Raw genomic sequence first — 21,782 nt, forward strand, 5'->3', positions numbered from 1 at the left:
TATATATACATGTGTGTACATGTACATACACACACATACATGTATAGAGAGAGGTTCAGATGAAAACTCTAAATAAATGTAAAACTAGAATACGTCTTATCAACTGTTAGATTAGTTGATCTGATGGATGTGATTAAATAAGTGGTTACAACAATATCTTTTAATTAAAAGATCCCACCCCCAATTTTTTTATTTGAAAAAAGATAAAAAATAAAATAAAAAACATTCGAGCGAAATAAATTACATTAAAAAATCGATCTTATTTTTCTCGTTATTTGACATCCATGTCGATATACTCTTCAACCATTTTTTTATGGTTTTTTTTATTTTCATATTTTTTGCGATTTTTCCTTTGAAGCTGATACTATACGTATAATCGGTTATATCTTATGTTGATATTAACATGGAATAGAAGTGGGTAGGGCTATTAACCTTTTGTCGTGCTCCTTAAATTGCAGTTGAAGGTTTCCATCAATATTGGGGTGCATAATCTTTTGGTTGGGCTCCATAAACCCTTAAAAGAAATTTAGTCATTATCATTATTCTATTCTTTCTACTTTCTCATATATATATATATATATACACATATAGATATACAGGGTTAGGTTTCGGTGGAAAAAAGGGTTAAAAGTGAGCGTAAGAAGAGATCTCCACCTTTAGATGCACATTAGGATGAGATGCATCAGATCAATCCATATATCGAACGCAATTCTTGGTTGGGTTTGAGATTAAAGGTGATCAAAAGTTCAGATCACTTCTTACGCTTCTCATATTTAATTGTCCTTCTCACTGGAACCTAACCCTGTATACGTATATGAATATGTATATGTATATGTATGTAGGGGTCCACTCAAGAGAGAACTAATTAGTTTGTGGTAACCGTAAGATCCAATGTGAACCACTCGTTTGAGATATTTAATGATATTTCATAAATAAGCTAAAAGGATAATGTAGTAATTCTATTTTTGACAAATAATCAAAATATTTAATTAAACTTTTTAGAAGGAAATATTTAATTAAAATTAGTTAACTAGTATATCAATTACCTAAAATATATCTTATTGTAAAGACGTTTGTGAATCAAAATGTATCTCAGTGATAACGTTCACAATGTTTCACAATGTATTTTCTTTGTTTTATGAAATGTATCATAGTCTGCATTTTCATTATTTTCATTGATTTACAAAAGGTATCGCATATTCACATTGTGCATCTTGTATGGATATCTGGGTATCATAGTGGATATCGTTTGTAGGTATCACAGTGTGTATCTTGTGTTTACATAAGGTTAATCGGAATAAAGTTCCCTGAATAAGATTCGTCGGAGAGAGGAAAGATGAGAGAAGATATTTATAAAATCCCTAAAATGCCCTTAATTAATATTTTAAGTTAAGATTACCAAAATTATTAATTTTATAATATAACATTTGATTTGTAGTTGGGATTGGATCTCACGGATACCACAAACAATATATGTATATATATATATATATGTGTGTGTGTGTGTGTATGTATGTCAGTATGTAGAAGAAAGTAAAAAGAATAAGATTGTAGACTATATACATATATACACATGTATACAAGCATTCAATCCATGACCAACGATTGTTACATTCTCTGCATATATTTGTGCTTTTAGTTGTTGAAAAAATTAAGATTGTACTATTAAAAAAAATTCAATAAAAGTTCGAATCTTTATCATTAAAGTTTAAAACTTTATCGACAAATAAGAAAAACATATTAAACTGAATCTTTATTTGATCAAGATGGTGATTACAGAATTCGGAATATCTAAAACCCAAACCCATTGATATCACAAAGATTAAAAACTAGCATTCGCGATAGAATCAGTAAATGAAAGGGGTAGAAGCAGGCTTGTTCACTTAGTGAACAAAAAGTAAATTGCAAGACAATAATTAGAGCCAACATGCAGTTGTATTTCATTTATCAGCAACTTATGACAACGAAATTATAAACAAAGTTGATGCTAAAATAGTTTAGGAAGAAAACGACACTGTGTGATCGAAAGAGAAGAGAGAATTGCAGTTTTTTCATGTGTGTTTAAGGAAGGGCTTCTTCCTAAAGACAAAGTGCAAAGTTTTCCCTTGGCCATGGCTGCATGTGCCTGTTGGACCTTCCACTCTTACCCCCACATGAGCCCATTAATATGTTTAAAGCCCAATTGATGTAAAAGCCTTATAAAACTTTTTTAGTATCATCTTCCTTCCTACAATAATTTCCAACAGTTGTACATTCAATTTATCATCCATCTTCCTCTTCTTAATTGAAGGATCAACCACTACACTTGGTGGAGGTCTGTTTCTTGATCGAGGATTAATTGTTGTTGGTTTTCTTGCATCATAATTAATTTGGAGATGGAGCCATTATCAAAAGTTTCACGTACCCTGAAAGAAAACAAAAGGTTTTGATTGAGTTGTTTTGAAGCTACAAACACTTTAAGATGAGCATTTCTAGAAAATTAAATGAAATTCTTTGACCCAATTTACACCATTGATGATATATATATTAATAGCAGTAAAAGATATATCAAAATATAGTAAGTGAATGAAATTAGAAAATAGATTATAATGAACTATAGTAGGTTATAATAAGATGAAGGAATGAAAGACTACTACTCTCTCATAGGCAACTGCAACTGCAACTTCGTTTGCAACCTTACAAATTAAGAGGCCAACAAAACTGATAATAATTGTAAACAAAAATACAAAGTTACAACAACCAAGACTCACTCCACTGCCCCCCAATTCTCCATCACCACTTTTCATGTAGAGAAATCCCCAAAAGTCATAGATTGCCCCAGTGCAGTTCGTACACGAAGCTGCAATCAGACAACGATGCATCACGAATTGAAGAAAATAACAGACAGATGTATTCTATGAAAAAGAAAAAGAGTCGAGAAGAAGACCACCTTGACATCCAAGCAAGGATCATTCACCATGTTCTTCAATTGAGAGACTATGCCAGCATTTCTTAGTTTTACGACTCGTGCTAATGCACCAGCACCAGTTGGAATAGTGAGATTGACTATAGTCCATACAGCAGCTGTTCGCAATTGGGCAACATCACTTTGCAACATCCTCACCATTATTGACTGGGTATCTTCATTGCTTGCCTGTGGCTGTGGGAGAAGTTGCTGCATCACTGCTTCCTTGTGGAACTCTTGCCCAGATGCCACATTGCACAGCACATACATTCCCTGTACAATATTAAGCACACTTCAAAACTAAAAAAACAACTGTCCTCGATAAGATAGAAACAGCCAGCGCAACTGCCAAATAAAGGTATAGGTCATCAATTTGGTTCCCCTCAGGGCATTGGGGATCTGCGTCGTTGTTGTTATCTTCAGGGGCCATGGGATTAGTCGAGACACCCACTGTAACCAAAAAAATAAAAATAAAACATAGAGATAGGATCATCTTGTAAGATTTACTAATCGCTTTGAATAGTTGCCCTTTATCATATGAGGGAAGCCAGGGTAGCCTCAGAGAAACAACGGCTAGTATATTTGGGGAAATATGCAGATACTACCAAGTAAATTATTCTTATTTGGGCCACTGTACATCATGATTTGACCACATTGTCCACCAATCCTATTTTCTAGCCAAAAGAAAATGAATTTACCAACTTACTTGTATATTAGATGATGTCACCATTAACGCCCGTCAAGGGTAATTATGTTAGACATATCTGATGGCTGAAACGCAGGAGTGGCAGAAACAAGTGATCTGAACATGAAGTGCCCAAATAAATACTCAGTTGTATAGTGCCCAAAATATATGTTTCCCAATGGGTAAAAGGGACCAGATCAATATATTTCCCACACGGTATGCTTCTTGATCAAGAGAGTTATTTATATATGGTTTGATACTTGACATAATCAATTCGCTATCAAGAAGAAGTCCATTCATGAATTGGATTAACCGAATAACAATGGACTAGTCCATGCCTAAATAAACTTAGATGCTGGTGCCAGAAGCCCTATTATAGTAACAGAGAGAAAACCCTTCATCACAATGGCTAATGTTAGGTCTTATAACATGAAACATTCAAGTGTGAAAATATAAGAAATTAAGAATGAATGCACAGTCTCATTTTTGCCAAAACTCATAGGAAATAACTGGTACGAAATTCTAGATATACTTACGGAAGACACTAAAGAAAACTGCTATGTTGCAATGTGACAACAACAAAGCACAAACTACAATTGTAGAGATTCTGAGCCAATGCATATCAAGGTTTCAGGTTCTAGAGCTGTAATTTACTCCTACTTAATTGCAAACAGTAGATCATAACATCAAATGTAATACATCCTACATGGCGTGTAGATTTATGGGATTTCGCAACAAAAGAATTTGAATATTCTATTTGGCTTTTCAGATCCTGTTAATATGCAATCTGAATGATAGAATTAGGAGAGTCATTTACACCTAAACTTTTATAGGAAAGACTTCTAACCTGAATCAGAACTTCATGTTTTGAAGCGCTCCATAATTGTCTTCCAACAGCATTCAGTAAAAGACCATCCTCGGTGAAAACATACTCAATAGAGTCGACAGGTCCGTTAACAAGGTTGCAAACAAGGGCCAAAGCTTGCTCTTGGACAGAAGCACTAGGATCTGTTAGGCATGTTGTGCAGTAGTCAATGTATGGTTCCTGCAATTTGCATAATCAAGTCATCGACTATAGTGAACATTGGATTACCACAGACGAGGCTTGTTAATGTCAATGCTCTCAGCTCCATAAAGATCCCTTCTTTACACCTGCTGTCGACAAGAAACATCAAGTTTCTCAAAGCCCATACAGCATTTAGCCTAACAGTTGAATCCATAGATTTTGATAGCTGAACAAGCTGTTTCACACCTCCACTTTGTACGAAAAGGGACTTGTGCATGGTAAAATCGACCACTAAGTTACTGATAGTGCATAATGCAGCAACCTGCAAATTGATGGCATTGAAATCCAGTTAACCATATAACCAAAGCCTACGAATAAGGAACACCGAGGAATATGAGCATATCAGATTTACTTATGCAAATTATATATGGAATTTGATTCATAGCCTGATAGCCAGCACTAAATGAAAGTGAAAAATCTGGTGGATCATTTTCCTAACCAGTTGCTAAGCAGACATTGGCAAGTCAGCTGACATGGAATCGTGTTTTGGAGGTTTTCATATGCATTGGTTAGAACCTACTCACTTTTCAACTAATCATATATCTATATAGGGAAATTATCCCATTTTAAATTCCGATAAAACATGACTTCACCAAGACATTTGTGAGTACCCAGAACACCATCTAATAGAAGGATGATTCTTCACTATCCACTTCGGTTCCCGGTAGATAAATCAACTTATCTGTAGTCATTAAGCTAATGGAGGAGCCATCTCCCTGTCAATTGTAGATTGGATGGTTACAGAAATCAATTCCCATCTGATAGCGGCTATGGAATCATAACCTTTTGCTGCAGGGGAGCAAGTCCATTTAGCCTCATCCACCATCTAAAAATAATCGAACCACCATAGTGAATATCGCTATCCAAGAATAATTGTAGCAAATGGGTCAAACTAGAAGATGCATTGCAGCTGTTAGATGATGATCTCATGGTGTAGATTGGGTTACCCACATCGAACACTGCCTAGGTTAGATTACTATCTATCTAGACACACACACATAGGGTTGCTCATGGGTTGGGATCAACCCAACCCAAGTGTCACCAAAAACCTTGACATGTTCTAGTTTAGCTCCAATTGAACCTTGTCGTTTGATTTTTTAGCAATGTTAACCTCAATATTCGTAATTAAATTTCACATTTTACTTTAAATTTTAATGCACTTCTTCACATGGGTATTTGTTTCCGGTTCCTATTTTTGTATATCAAGACATGTGGATATACACAACATAAAATCATACACAGATCTGGGTTCAAGCTTTCAGCCATGTGAATAAAGAAAATAGCACTGCTCCTAGAAACTTCTCAAAATGCAACAAATCTTCAAGATGTAAAGCTTGTCAAAGATCTTAGGGGCTGTTTGTTTGGCTCTTAATGGTGACATTAAGAGCCAACCTCTTAATCGCTAAGAGGCAAGGGTTGTTTGGCAAAAAAAAAAAGAAACTCTTAATGGTTACAAAAGGCTCTTAACCATTTAGGGGCTAGGGCTCCCCTCAACGATTCAGAGGGGTCTTCTTCCATTTTTGCCCTCTCCTCAACAGCCCGCTGCTCCCACGATCGATCCATTTTTGCCCTCTCCTCCTTCCAATCGATCTCGTCTCCTCCCACGCCTCCCACCCTCCTTCCAATCGATCTCGTCTCCTCCCACCCTCCTTCCTCCTTCCAGTCGATCTCGCATCCTCCCATGAGTTGCTGCCTCTCCCGAGTTGCTGCTGTGTCGCCTCTCCCGAGTTGCTGCTGTGTTGCCTCCACCATCTCCGTCCCCGTCTCCGCCTCCATCGTCTCCGTCTCCAGGAATCCATTTAAGATAAAAATCAGTTGGCTAAACTCAAAAACCACTAGCGAGTGTTTAAGGTTGGGTCCTTGTCTGCGGTTGTTTCTTCGAAGGAGGAGGATGAGAAAGATGAATGAAACTAGCACAGAGATGATACTTCCATTTTTTAACTGATTTCTTGCAACATTTTTTTAGATTGATTGATGATGTAGATTAGGGTTGACTGATTCAGTTTTTGAAGTTGACTAGAAGCTAGTTCCAGTTGATAATTTGCTTTGTTTGTTGTTAATTTAGGTCATACAAGTGTTTAAGGTTGAAGTAGCATCCCTAATGTGAATGAGGGTTAAAATGGTAATTTACTGTCATTCAGAGAACAATTACCAAACAACATTATTTCATTCAGCACTTAACTATTCTGGTCCTCTTAACCATTCTGACCACTTAACCATTCTGCACCAAACCATTCAGCAACCGCCAAACAGCCCCTTAGTCTACAGCAATGTATTGTTCTAAAGCAAGAAAAAGGTATAACATTCCAACCAAACAGATGCTCTTTAGCAACAAAAAAGAAAAGAAAAAAGGAAATCTTAAGTTGTATTTGCTAGGCATTAAATCCATATAATTAAGAAGACACAGGACTGCTAGTTTGAATCCCTATGTGTGCACATTAATCACTCTTGTTGTTGGCAAAATGGAGAGATATTGAGACTCCACCACTCCACCCCATGACTCTGAAAGAAAAGAGGGAGGTCCCGAGCCTAGTCTATCACCTCTCTGTAGTTTCCTAGATTTTGTTTTTCTTTGGGGGGAGGTGGAGGCAAGATGTACCTGGACAGAAGTTGAAGTATCATATAGAAGCTGAATCAGCGGCATGATAACTGCTTCTGTCATAAAATGACCTGCACTAAGATACTGCCAAAAAATAGTTTTAGCGAAGATACTCGAAGAGAACTTTATAAAAATATGACATGCTTTTTTCAAAACTACGAACCTTGACCGAGCGAGAAATATTTTTCAAACAGATACAAGCAGCAACTCGTACATCCGCAGTAGCATGAGTCAGAGCAGCAGTTACAATGTTTAAGGCCTGTACAAGTGTAGCCAAAAGCAAACAAGTAGAATGTTCAGAAGTGACAGTAAAAGAAATTTTCCAACCATCCAAGTTCGTTTTAGCACTAAACACATAAAAACAGACTTCAAACTTTTAAAGAACAAAGAGATGATGCACTAAGCAAGAGGCAAAATGGAGGAGAACTTGGACAAATAATGATAACACGTCAATAAAGCTACCAATGTCAGCATGGGCATTTCATGAGTAACAAACATAATTCGTATTACAATCATGAGGTGTGCAGCATCAAACTTGTTAAGTAAGAACATATGCTAAATCATTGATTAAACACACTAAGCTGGGAGGGCAACAGTACTGGTAGATTTAAAATGACCAACAGCAGTCACCGCCAAAATGAAGAAACCAAGTCAAATAGACCCCAAGGAAGACAGTTAGCCACTCTATACAGGCATTTACTGCACAGCCCTCACTTCTTTGCATACCTCTTATAGTTTCCCATCTTACCTTGTGTGCAAAGCATGAAAGATTTTGATGTACAAATCTCACTTATCTGAACCATATAAAGTGAAATGAAATCTGAACAGCTATCTGGTCATATGTTCCACAGTATGACAAGAACAGGTCATGTGATTGCCAATACTCCGGGTTCATCCAGAACCCCCAACCCTCATATTTTAGGGAGAGGAAAACTGAGAAAGACTTTTATCTATAACCAAACACCTACCTTTGTCAGGTAAGATTTTTGGAAGGAAAATGTTTCTGGTCTACTCAAAAGGTGTTAAATTGACCATGACAACAGTGCTTTCTGATATAGAAAGTGAAATGATCTACCTCACATCCTTACTGATCACAAATAAGAATGCAGAATGGGAAAAAGTTGGTTCTCCCACACCATCTCATGAAATTTCAAGTTTTTACTAGAATATAAACAGTTTACAAGAAAAAAATGATGATTAGGTGAAATATATGAAAATTTTAAATTTCAAGACAAAACATTGTCATAGGACAAATTATATCATGCACAAGTTGAACCACAAACACTACATTGGGGTGCATATTGAAAAATGTTGTTTCTGTGGAAATTTACGTAACTAACAAGTGCAACTTAAAAGCATTTTGTGATATTCTAAGAAGATGCTAAATTGACAATGACAACAGTGTTTTCTCATGTATCAAGTGAAGTCATCACCTCACACCCTTCCGAATCACAAATAAGAAAAAAGTGTGGCGATGCTGAATTGGGAAAGAAATTGATTCTCCCACACCAATTCATGGAATTTCAAATTTTTGCTTGGATTTGAACATTTCCAACCAAAGAAGGGCCAAAAAAGTAATTGAAAATTTCAAAACAAAACATTGATAGAACGTTCTATCATGCATGAGTAGAAAACAAACTCTACATCATGGTGCAAACTGAAGAATTGTCATTCTATGGAAGTTTCTGTAAATCAACAAGTGTAGCTTCTAATAGCCTCTAAATGGATCCAAATCCAACAAATGAAAGAAATCATGAAACAACAAACCTTGGGTGATTGTAAAATGATAGACCTGCAACATTCCAGATTCGAGCAAAGATTAGCCAATGTCATAAATATTCCCTGAAGACGTTTGGCTTGTAACAATTCTTTTTGCAAGTGGTCACAAAGTTTGTCAATAGTACTCGCCTCAAAAGCCAACTTTTGCAGACCCTCGTCATCCGCTATGAAACTAGATAAAGTCAACACCGCTTCATCTCCCACTTGACCAGGATCATCAATAAGTTCAAGTAATACCAATATCAACTTGGTTCTGATTCCCACAGATTGAAGATAGGATGGAGCAGCGTTCTTAATCAAAATTAAGCACACGCATGCAAGCAATCTTGTCCTTGGATACCTATCTTTCGTTAACTCTATTAAAGTGCCCCATGTTCTACCATTTTCAGGTCCCACAAACTTTGAAATAACTTCTGGATTTTCTTTGATAATTGTAGCAAACGATTCTAAGCTAGCATCTCTCTGGCTTGTAGTGCCTCCAAGGAGGTCAATGAGCTTCTTTAGAACTCCAGCATCACCCAATATCTTCTGTTCATCATTCGTTTCACAAGAATGTGTTATGATACTTGCACCAAGTCCAGTTACATTTTCGTTATTCTTATCTAGCAAAGATATAAGAAATTCCATGTTTTTCTCTTCAAAAAAGTCATACTTAGGAGCCACTTTTGATTGATATATCATTTTAAGGGCACGAGCTCCTGCATCTACAACCTGCAGGACAAATTCAAATTTTTAAGAGGTTCAGCACTTGTTTAAGAGACTGGCAGTATCAGAACATGTACATTGCCAACAAGTAGATATATGTGACATAAATTTAATAATTACTTTCACAAATGGTTGCATTTAATTAAATATGAAGCAATAGACCACATTTGCCATGAGACCCACACAATAGTGTAATAGTTCGTCACAACTACCACTAGCATTGCTAAATAAGCCTATTAGCAATAACCGACTATTGATGCACAATTTGAGATCCCGTGAGAGAGAATAAAGTCAAAAGGGGGTGGTGTTGGCTAAAGTTAATTGTTATGGCAAAATTCATGAAAAGAATATCATATAAAAAACCAAAAGAAAATTCATTAGGACGTTGAAAACAAGGAATAAGAAATCACAGTTCACACATAGAACCAATGTCTTGACTCAAGTAAAATTCTCGAGTATGAACGTATGTATGCCATATGTTGTGTTAGGCCAGCTACAAATGGATTTTATCATCAATTCATAAGAGAAATAAGCCAGACATGGATCAGGCTAACGAATAGATCCTCTTATTGTTGGATTTAATGATGAACGTAAATTGTAAAAAGGTGTAATGAAATTGGATCTAGACCAAATTGAATGCTTAACAGAAAGAAGACATGCAAATAGAAAGGTTTCTACATGGAAAAAGCAGGCCAAGTATCATAAAGCACATATATTATATAATGATCATGATGGTGATCAAGCAAACAACAAAAATGATTTTGGGCTCCAACACTGAGTAAGAAAATAAATATGTTTCACAAGTACAATAGGGATGGTATGTCAACGAAGATCCTACCATCGATCCCCTAATAAAGATTATTGAGAATAATTCAGCAAACACTAGATTAGTGACCTTTGTGCGTTGAGAGAGAAGAATGTGATCATTCTTAATGCAATTGCTTACATCGCACCCACGGGATGGCTTTGCTAGATTCTTTCTCGCAAACTATTGGATGCCTTTAATAACCCTATGAAGGGTAGCCCTCCCAACTTCAAGGGTGGTGGAATATAGGTGTTGAGAAGTCCAAACCATGGGATACACCAAGTACTATAAGCAGGAACAAAATTTTCATCACCAAGAGGAATATTAAATGTGAGTTGACATTCTGTGGCTTTGCTGATGGGTCATTCTAATGTGGGAAATTGAATCTGCAAGGTTTATAAACTGAATTGATTAGAACCAGAGTGCACAGAATAGAAGCAGACTCACCCTCAGTGAGGAGGAGAAAGACGTAGGTTTCTCTGACCATGGTTGATTAGCATACAAGGTAGTTCAACTTGAGGCTTGACATGACATAAGTGTGGTTAGAAAATCAGATTTAGATGCAAAATGGGCCTGGAGCATCATGACATGTGCCCTTTAGGATTTCACTCTTGTCTACTTTTTGATGATATGCAACTAAGATGGTGCTACTTGGTTCCTTGATTTAAACAATGGTTTCACCTTTTGAGGCTGATGAATTGAAGACTAGAAGAAAGACACCTGTCAGATAGCAGCATATCAATAATTTGGTATTTAACCCTTCAGCTTATAGCATGTTGGGTATTGAGTCACTTCTTGTTTATGCCCTTTTAGTACTAATAGCCAACGGCAATTATGGGAAGACTTGTATATCTCACAAGTATAGAGAGGTTCTCACTCTCTAGCATTAAAACACCCAGAATCTCTTTGCCAGTAGGCATAACAATAATTATGCAAGTGCTCAAGTAGTTTTGCTCTAAAACAAGTGATAGAAAATACTAGAAAAATATTGTGTGAATATTTCTCATTCCTAAAGTAGAAGGTCCAATAAGCATGTGCTTATCCACTCCAGGTTAGTACTTAGCAAGGTGTTCATTGAAGTGTTCTGAAAATCATAGCTTAGGAATGCTTAGTCGACAACCTAAGTGTCACCTTGTTGTCATAGACATGACCAATTTGCATGGCTCCCTTGCCTTGATGTCAGTTTGATGCAGTCACCTTGTAATTCATATCAATTTTAATGACGCTTGCTTTGTAATTCATGGTGAAGCCACGTGTATAGGTCAAAATGGAACTTTATAACAGCCCAATCAAAAAGTAAATGGAGAAAGAGAGAAAAAAAACTGATTACATAGATCAATTTCGAAACCCAACTTATGCGCTAATCAACTGTGCACTAAATAGTGGAACGGTGAGACATGAGAAGATGAGTGCATAAACTTGACAAGTTAGAAAACTCAAAAGTCGCATCACAACAGCAGAATATTGTCCCTTCTCATCATCCAAAGAGCATCGCAACTCTTCTCTCATGAGTCGAGATATACAACTCCCATTCTTCTTCTTTCTTCTCCTTTCCTTGGTGTGTTGTCTTCTGTTTTCTTCTTCCTTCCTTCCTTCTGCTTTTCTTTAGTGGAGTAATATTAGCACGTCTTTTGCTACTACACTTCTTGTTCTCTTTTATTACTAAAATTACCTAAGCCAGAGAAAGATACAATTCTCTGTGCATGATGTGCAAGCCTTAATCAACATGGCATTGAATTTGGAACTTTAGCCCTAAATGTATTATGACGATAAATTCTAGATTCTAAGTAGGAAACCTTATAGTTGTTATGCATCATGTGTGTATAGTTGATATTGTGTGTTTTAGTTTTTAAAAATAGGCATAAAGTCGTATAGTGTTCTAGCTTGTTGAATGTGCGTAAATCTTTTGTACTTAATACCAAACACCTTATATTTGACGGCTAAACGTTGGTATATTTGAGTATAATTCTATTACAAAAATTTACACACATTAATAGCATATAGTGAACAACTTGTCGTTGTACAAATGACATGTGGCCATGGCATCCTTGTAGTTGGCTACCGACATGACAACTATGGCATCACTGCATCAACTTCTTACTTTGATCAGCAAATTCACTGAATTAAACATTTCCAAAAAATAAGCAGGATCTAGAAGGCTAGGCAGAGACTAATTGGGTTTACCCTACTAACTAAATGTATAAATTAAAAGGCTAGGTAACTCTTGGCCCAATTAGAAAACTAATTAAGCCAACAAATATTGCATCCCAAATTCAGCTTTATCTCATATAGCCAAATTTCCTAAATGCAAACGAGAAAATTTGCAATTATTGCCAATCAGATAGAAATTAGAAATGGTAGAGTTTTGGAAATAGAAATTAGTGATTAGAAAAACAACTGTATCAAAATAAATTGGAATCAGAACTTTTACTTCAGATGTTTACATCATCTAAAAGTAATGATACTTTTATAGGTTAAATGGCCAGCTTGATTTCTCTTAGTTAAGCATCCTCTTAGGTCTTAATTCCTACTTAGGCACGCCAGCACTAGAATACCACTCTACCCCCTAGCATCGCTTAACATTTCGTACAACAGTGGTTCATTAGCTAGTCATTTGAATCCTATTGGTTTGGGAATGACTAGCTTAACACTCATTACACACAGTCTAGAAGGTTACTTCCATGGCTTGAACGCATGATCTTGGGACCATAAAGAAGTAAGCTTAGTAGTTGCTCCCTTTCTTGCCACTTTATTAGATCTTAAGTAGTTAATTACTGGATTTTTCTAGCTTTCCAACAAGCATCAGAAAGCTGCCTGGACATGTTTCAGCTTTGACAAATCGACACTAAGCAAACCTATGGTAGAAGAAAGTCATATCTGACCTCAGGGACAATTCAAGACCAACATGCAGGTTGGTGGTACGATAGAGATTTACCCTAATAGAATTTACCATGGGAATTGGCCAAGAGCAGATGTTGTCCTAGACATTTTAAGCTAGATTCATAACATTACCTTCCAATTGTTTCTCAATTTTAGCTATATACACAACTGTTACAAGTAAAAGGATGGTGGTTGTTTTGTAATATTGATTCAAGTACAACAGAAGTAGCTGATGGTTGTACCTTTTTATGTTGGGTTATTTACAATACTTTATACATATTATCCAAATATCCAGTATAGATGTTTAAACAACCAAAGGTTTAGACACTCTACGGCCCACGATCAACATAAGATAAATAAAAGAAAGTGACACAACTAGGGCGTAACACTCGCTCTTAGAAAACCACAGATGTACAGTTACTCCAACACTATTTCTACTCCAAACTTACCTTGTATCACTAGTCCATTGCAATTGGGTAATCTTACAGTCACAACATACTGTTTGCTCTATGTGAGAAGTACTTGAACTAGCAAACTGCATTTATCCTTGACACATAATTTAGCTCTAGGATCAAACAATGCTGTACTCATATGCTCTTTGTTTATCAGCAAAAATAATATTTTACATGGACGGAAGGTTCTAACCGTTTATACATCATGAATGTATCTTCATAGACCAACCAAGCGCAAATCAACCTTGCAAATTTATGCATGTAGACACTATCAATCATGCACATGCAATCTTATCAGATTGCGGAAGTAAAGAAGAATTTCATCATCATGAAGTCTCTTTTCACATAACAAGTTCCAAAATTAAAACAATCTCGAATATCGGTTATTGAGAGAACTGCATCCTATGCCGATTAACCTAACCCTAGCCAATTAGGCACGTTAATTTCTACCGCTTTCGCTTTTATGCCAAGTAAACAAACCGCTTACCAATATGTTATAGCAATACAAATTCAAAAACACTAAAACGATTTGGAAATAAGAAAACCTTTTCGTTCGGATGTGAAAGGAGATTTATAAGGTGAGGAAAAGCTCCGGTATCTAGAACGGCCTTAACGCCGGCATCAACACCGCATGCAAAACTGCCAATGGTTGCGGCACACTGTACGAGAAGGCAATCGGCTGAAGAGGAAGCGGATGATAGAATCGATACGACGAAAGGAACGGCACCCAACTTGATGTAGGAGAGCTTCTTTGTTCGATTGCCAATTATCTGGTTCTTAAGTTCCCTGAGGACCTTTAATTTGGCTTCTCCGCCGTCTGCGGCGGCGGAGCGAAGCCGCTCAATTAAACCCTCAGGGCGGTGAGTCGACGACGCTGAGCCTGGCATGGTCGTCGGACGACGGCGAATGTCATACGCGCCGCACCAACGCGTGTCTATAAGCGCGTTAGTGTGTTTTTAGAGAGAGACGAGACTACAATCATCAATTGTCCCAAAAGACATCCACCATTTGGTCCTTCTGTTTTTCGAGTAAACTTCTTTGAAATATCATTTTCTTTCATATTTATAAAACTTTTATATTATATTTAATATAATATTTTTATTTTTATTATATTATAAAACGTTAAATTCTTAAAAATCATTTTTAATATATTGAGTATTGTATTATGTTGTATTTTACTTGATATTTAAGATTATACATAAATAGTGCAAGAGTATAACTTTAAAAAGTTATATTTTTGAATTCATATAACTAATTCCTTAATGATACATATTACTTAAAATTCAAAATTACAAGTAAATACTATAAAAGTTAAATTTTAAAAAACTACATGTTTGAATTCATATAATTAACTAATAAAAATAATCAAATACAAGATAAACATATCATTTTAAATATAAAAAATATAAAGTATAATTAGGATAATCATTAACTTGTAACAGTTTAATTAGTATCTTTACAAAAAAAAACATTATGTTATTAAAACTAAAATAAATTACATCGTAGTTAAACCTAAATTAAATTATAATTAAAAAATTAAATTGAAAACTATCTTTATAAAAAGAACATTAAACATAATAAATTGCTTTGTTATCAAACTTAAATTAAATTATAACAAGAAATTAAACAGGACTTTTAAATTGTTAATTTGATACAGATATTGATATATTATTTTTTAATATTTGTGGTCTTTAAAATTTTATTTTATTCAAATATAAAAACATTTTTTTTCTCAAAAAACCGCATTATAAAATCTCTACATAGACGAACACTAAAACAAAACATCAAAAATCAAGATGTATTTCGTTAAATTGTGCGAATACGCTTCTAGTTTATCAAAAATAAAACAAGGTGTTTACTCAAACACTTATCCTGTAAGCATTTACCGGTAAGAGTTAACACTCTAATTTATTTTACAATGTAATATTGTAGTCCATCAAAATGGTATTATACGTAACAATTTACCCAATAAGTGATAAACAGGCAAGAGTCGTCAATCTCAATTATTGGGTAAGACACTCAACCATGGTTATAGATTTTAAAGAGTGTCATCTAGATTAAGACAACCTTAAGAGGCAAATCCCATAAATTGACACAAAGGCATCTAATCCACCTTTCTTATATAATTTACTTTGTTCAAATCTTTTAACTCTTTACTAGTGTGGGACAACTAAAACTCCACCACAATTTATTATGTAAGAATACTCAATTCTCATGTTGCCAACTCAATACTCCAAATGTTTTCCTTTTACATATATAAGATTGTTTAAACTTTTTCAATTTATAATTCGTTCAATTACTATGTGTTAAAAAAATATCAACCTTCTAAAGTTATAGGTCAACATTTTTTTTGTCAAAACCTTTTTTTACTCGTTTTAGCAATTCATATGATTTTTCATCTAAGTATGATCACGTATGTTATGACACACTTTTGTAGTCTGTGCCTCAAAGTATACCAAGCTACTAACAACCTCTGAAAGTACCATAGACATGTTAGTGTAGCATTTGTGTGATTAGTCCCATGCGTCTGATTTTGTGTTTTGGCACGACCTAGATTGCGGCCAAAGTTGTTCAGTCTCCTTTGGTCGTTCCCTCAATGCGGTAGCAAGCCGATAATGGGTTAGGCAACCTAGTGTGCTACCCATGTTACATGTAAGGTCACGTGGACCACAATTGGCATCCAAAAGACGTGTGTTTTTGTTATCATCTCGATCGTGTACGTGTAACATGTCAAGATTAATGATAAGTCAAAATAATCACTCATTTATTTAACTTTAGCCCGCTTTTACTATCATTCAAAACTATTTATCGACATTTTATTAACTTTTATAATTTAGAAAAAACCTATTAATATATGTATTATTCAAATGATGTATTTACAATAAGTTTAAAAGATAAGCTAGCTTTGTTGTCAAACACGACCCTTGTGAATACTATAATGATTTGGCAAAAAAATTCAACGTATATTTGAAGACATTTACTAATGCGTTATTATTTTGTCTAATAGATTACTATACGTTAAATTTTGACCTCCTTTTTTACATTGGGACACTGTCTACATCGTTGTACGCTTCCTATTCATGATACGTGCTCACATCACTAGGCTATACAAAACAAGTCATTGCATTTGACAACTGATTAGACATTACACAAATATCGTATTTGAAATCACGATTGGTGCCTGAATTATTATTACTTATGAACAAGTGTTTATTTGAAATTATTCTTTCAAATAAACTTGTTAATTTATTGATCATATTTTTCAAAACTTAAATTGTTCAGTATCATTTTTTACATTGAATGAATGAATCATTTTAGTTGTCGTTTTTGTAACAAATTTATCAATAGAATGCAAGAGAAAGAACGTTAAACATGTAAAATAAGCTGCTATAGGATTTTCACTAGTTATTTTGTGACAAACTATAAGTTGTTATAGTATAAATAAAACAGAATAATAGTAAAACAAAGAAAATGAATCATCCGTTATCATTAATAACGAATTACAAGTAGATAACAATGAGATATTTTAATTTCAATATAATATTATTTTAAAAAATTACACCTTTATCCTAAAATACAAATAACATATAAAAAACTTACATTTTAACAAATACACTCATACAATTGCAAAGAAAAAAAAGCACTTGTTTCGTACACAAGTACTCATGAAAATGACGTAAACATCAAATTTATTTCATATAAACTTTTGAATGTACTTTTACTGATTTTTTCTTAAATTGTAAAATTATTTTGACACTAGGGTAGTAAGCATCAACTTGAACAACTACAAGGGGCATGATGTAAAAATCACAGGGGCTTAAAATGTAAATATTCTTAAAGGTCGGAGTCGGATAGGATTTCACTTTCCTTGTACGAAAACAGAACTCCATTAAGAAAGCAAGGAAACGAAGAAGACGCTCCCGCGGGTCCACCGGTTTTTTCCGGTCACCGTAACTCCCCTACTCCACTGAACCACCACCAACCACCGTCTTCCGCCGGTTCACTCACTCCCACAACCTTCCGACTCTACTCCCCGCATTTCCGAGCCAAAATTTTCCAAAGAAGGTCAGAGTTTTCTTCATAACTTACGTTCAAGTGATAGTAGAATCCAATTTATTTCCCCTTTGTTCACTTTGTCATTCAAATTTTGGTGTTGGATTTCTGTGTTTAGTTTCGATGGTCTCTTGATCATTTCAAAAAGTATTGTTGTTTCCGTACGCATTTGCAATGGATTTCGTGTAGACATCTCATGGATTACGTTTAGTATTTCGAAACTTTGATGAATGCATTGCTTTAGTCACAAAGAAATCGGAAATATTTTCATTTTTCTCGAGGGATTTCTTACTTTTTTTTTGTAAAGTTGAAAAAACTATTTACGCGGTTGCTTCAGAATTTGTCTCTAATCTCACCTTTCTACCGTGTGTTTCTGTTTTCGAGATCTTATGTGAAGATGAAGGTATTTCTGTGCTGCCTTTTTAGGGTCTAAAATTTTGATCAAAAAGTAACGTCTAGAACATTCCATATTATATAAATTTGATAAGTTCTATAATGCTACCCATATTTGAAACGTTGGAGATTAATTGATTCTACTTTTAAAAGTTTGATTTGTTTTGCGACGATAGAACACGATTCTTTCTAATGGGGTACTGATGCAGGGAAGAACTACTTGATTCAATAAAGTTTGATTAATATTTCCAATTTATTTATGGAGATCAGATTGTTTTCGACAATTCTTGAAGAAGCATGTGTGGTGGTCTTCATCAGTTAAACTTCAAGACTCCATCAAGATATGAATGATTCAATGAAAATGGTTGGATCTAATTACTTACTTGAATTTGCTGCCAATAATAATGTAGAGGGATTTAAGCGACTGATCACTCCTATTGCTTCTGCCATTAATGAAGTGGGTTTGTGGTATGGGCGTCAAAGAAACTCGAAGCGTATGTTAATGGAGCACAGAACTCCATTGATGATTGCTGCAACTTATGGTAGTCTTGATGTTGTGAAGTTGATACTTTCTTTATCGGAGGCCGATGTAAATAGTTCATGTGGCCCTGATAAAACAACTTCCCTTCACTGTGCTGCTTCGAGTGGTTCTGTTAATGCTTTTGATGTCATCAAGATTTTGTTAAAATCTGGTGCTGACCCTGAATTGGTTGATGCTGATGGTCGTCGTCCTGTTGATGTTGTTTTCGTGCCTCCAAATCTTTCGGGCATGAAGGATTCACTTGAAAAGTTGCTTCAAAATGGTGCGTATGGGATAGAACAAGAGGATTTCGGTTTGGCTTCATTAAAGTCGAATCTTGATTGTGTATGCATGTCATATGAGAAGAAAGAGTACCCAATTGACCCTTTTTTCCCTGATTTAAAGAGTGATGCTTATTCGACTGATGAATTCCGGATGTTTGCTTTCAAGATCCGTCCTTGTTCACGAGCTTATTCGCATGATTGGACCGAATGCCCATTTATCCATCCGGGAGAGAGTGCGCGAAGGCGGGACCCAAGGAAAATTCATTATAGCTGTGTTCCGTGTCCGGATTTCAAGAAAGGACAATGCCGGCTTGGAGATGTTTGTGAATTTGCTCATGGGGTTTTCGAGTGCTGGCTGCACCCTGCACAATACAGGACTCGGCTCTGCAAAGACGAAAATTTTTGTGCTCGAAGGGTCTGTTTCTTTGCCCACACACCTGAGGAACTCCGACCGCTATATGTTTCATCAGGGTCTGCCATGCCATCACCACGAGGTTCTCCGGCTGCCGCCTCCACCATGTCACCACCTCCATTTTCTCCACCACCTACGATGCAGCTGCACGACGGCAATCTGCAGGCAAGCCGCCTGAGATTGTCTTTTAACGCTAGAGACATTCAGGCAGAGGAGGTTAAGCTGCTTCTTGATCTTGAAATGAATCAGCGGCATCAGGTGGGTGTTTTTTCGCCATCACAGAGACCTGTGGTTCTAAATCGATTATATCCAATGAACCCATATTCACCAAATGGTTTTGACCATATGAGTTCTTATGGAAAACAATCTCAGTTGGTCTGTTTTAGCCCACACTTGTCAAAACGGGATTCTGCAAGAGGAAAGGTGGAGTGGTCTGTGAATGGAAGGTCCTAGCCCACTGAGCCTGATGGTTCATGTGTTCAGTCTTTGGTGAAGGAAACAGCAGCCAAGGGTTCAGAAATGGAACCACCACCAGAGACCGAAAAAAAGAAGGATATGGGAGCATGGTTTGCGAACATGCAACTTGATGAGATGGTTGTCTGGTATGACTCCAATCGGGATTCGGGACCAAGGAGGGAAAGGTAATTTTATTTATCTATTTATTACCAATTATTTTTGTTATTTTGCAAGAAAAAAAAAATAAGAATTTGGGTGAAAAATTAGGAAATTAATTTTTTTAGAACCTAGATCTCGGATTTACTTAAATCCTCCCTGTTGTTAAACATAAATATAAAATAGTTGTATCATGCATCACAGATCGTTTTTATGTTGTGAAAGTGTATGTATCTTTAAGAATTATGTTATTTTTAAAAAAATTGAAATTTAATTGTAAAAATTATTATTAGTTGAAAATGTTCTTAAATTCTTGCATGAAATAATCGTAGGTTATGTTTGATGACATATATATATATATATATATATGGAGAATATGTAATTTTTAAAAGAAGTGGTGTCGTTTTGGTGGCGGTAGGATGGATAGAGTTGGTGATGTGTTGCATTTGGTTAAGAGGAATTATAATTGTTTGGGACAGAAAGTGATTGAATTTGGTTGGTGGTTCTTTTAATGATGTATAATCGGTAATCAAATCAATATCAATCTTCCAATATTTTCTTTTAATTTTTAGAATAGCAGTGTTATATATAATCATATTTATATTAAAATCATATCAAATTATATATTATAAATATAAAAATAATTTTTAATATTTATAGTGTGAAGAAGAAATTAGTATGAGTGTATTAAGTCTTTCTATTTTAGAATTGTTTAATTTATCCTTTTTTCCGTAAATTTTGAATAAATAATATGAGTTCCAAGGTTTTTTTTTCAATTGAATTTTTGTAACTCGTTAAAAGTTTAATAGTAGATAATGATTTTGTTTTATATGCTATATTATTTCCACGAATAAAAATGTATTAATATAATTAAATGAAGATAAAAGATTGGATCTCTTTTAAAAACTGATAGATTCAAATCAATATATAATTTGGTACATAAGTTATTCTAACATGATGATGATGATTTTGGATTTTGCTGGTCTTGGAAAAGGATTTGCTCTTATCCATAATTTTTTTGGATGAGGATACATATACTCCTCTTAATTGGTAAAATATACTTCTTTTTATATTGAAAAAAGTCTAAAAAAATCCAATGGACTTTAGTGTTTGGAATGATCAAGTTTTTGGACAATTTTTTGGAACAAATAAGTCATTAGACATTCCAAAGCATGTTAAATAACTCATTGGAATATTTTTTGGAATAAATAAGTACTTGAACAATTTAAAACATTTTAAATAATTCATTAGACAATTTTTTGGAACAAATAAGTCTTTGGACAATCCAAAACATATTAAATAACTCCTTGGACTTTTCTAAAACTTGTTGGATACATTCTTATGACTTGTACACCTAGTTAATGTGGTAAAATAATGAAAAAAGTCCGAAAAAAAACCCAATGAACATTTATATTTTGAATGAGCAAGTCACTAAATATTTTTTGAACCAAAAAGTATTTAGATCTATAAAATTCAACAAATATAACAAAAAATAACTTACATTTATAAAAAAAATAATTACATTTAAAAAAGATTTTTGATAAAATTTATTTTAATTAAAATTAAAATATATTATGTCAGTGATTTTTTAAA

General features: G+C 34.8%; 2 protein-coding genes across 4 annotated transcripts; one reads left to right on the forward strand and one right to left on the reverse strand.

The window, feature by feature from the left end:
* Nucleotides 1–2,562: 2,562 nt before the first annotated feature.
* On the reverse strand, nucleotides 2,563–14,890 carry LOC112520686 (armadillo repeat-containing protein 8). 3 transcript variants are annotated; one of them, XM_025129149.1, is made up of 8 exons: nucleotides 14,461–14,890; nucleotides 9,062–9,784; nucleotides 7,458–7,553; nucleotides 7,295–7,378; nucleotides 4,723–4,957; nucleotides 4,477–4,637; nucleotides 2,930–3,217; nucleotides 2,563–2,839 (listed from the first exon to the last, which is right to left on the reverse strand). In XM_025129149.1, exons 1-8 carry the CDS (start codon nucleotides 14,800–14,802, stop codon nucleotides 2,783–2,785), a joined length of 1,986 nt encoding a protein of 661 aa, XP_024984917.1. In that variant the 5' UTR covers nucleotides 14,803–14,890; the 3' UTR covers nucleotides 2,563–2,782. The 3 variants fall into 3 exon arrangements, with proteins under 3 accessions (XP_024984917.1, XP_024984927.1, XP_024984932.1); XM_025129164.1 differs by lacking the exon at nucleotides 2,563–2,839 and adding an exon at nucleotides 3,651–3,746 and having other exon boundaries at nucleotides 3,144–3,217; XM_025129159.1 differs by lacking the exon at nucleotides 2,563–2,839 and having other exon boundaries at nucleotides 3,056–3,394.
* Nucleotides 14,891–18,722: 3,832 nt separating this feature from the next.
* On the forward strand, nucleotides 18,723–20,222 carry LOC112508782 (zinc finger CCCH domain-containing protein 30-like). The gene is made up of 2 exons (XM_025113571.1): nucleotides 18,723–19,952; nucleotides 20,061–20,222. The coding sequence occupies exons 1-2, from the start codon at nucleotides 18,723–18,725 to the stop codon at nucleotides 20,220–20,222; spliced, it is 1,392 nt and encodes a 463-aa protein (XP_024969339.1).
* The last annotated feature ends 1,560 nt before the right edge of the window (nucleotides 20,223–21,782 follow it).

This window comes from Cynara cardunculus, assembly GCF_001531365.2.
Source record: "Cynara cardunculus var. scolymus isolate 2C chromosome LG 1, CcrdV1, whole genome shotgun sequence".
NCBI lineage: Eukaryota > Viridiplantae > Streptophyta > Magnoliopsida > Asterales > Asteraceae > Cynara > Cynara cardunculus.

What these genes read in the sequence shown, in the direction of transcription:
- LOC112520686 (XM_025129149.1), bottom strand. Translation starts at nt 14,802, where the DNA reads ATGCCAGGCTCAGCGTCGTCGACTCACCGCCCTGAGGGTTTAATTGAG. An exon ending in ATACTTCAACTTCTGTCCAG is followed by an intron (nt 4,958 to 7,294) that starts GTACATCTTGCC and finishes ATCAATTTGCAG; the next exon opens with GTTGCTGCATTATGCACTAT. An exon ending in AACATGAAGTTCTGATTCAG is followed by an intron (nt 3,218 to 4,476) that starts GTTAGAAGTCTT and finishes AATATTGTACAG; the next exon opens with GGAATGTATGTGCTGTGCAA.
- LOC112508782 (XM_025113571.1), top strand. Translation starts at nt 18,723, where the DNA reads ATGGTTGGATCTAATTACTTACTTGAATTTGCTGCCAATAATAATGTA. An exon ending in ATGGAAAACAATCTCAGTTG is followed by an intron (nt 19,953 to 20,060) that starts GTCTGTTTTAGC and finishes TCATGTGTTCAG; the next exon opens with TCTTTGGTGAAGGAAACAGC.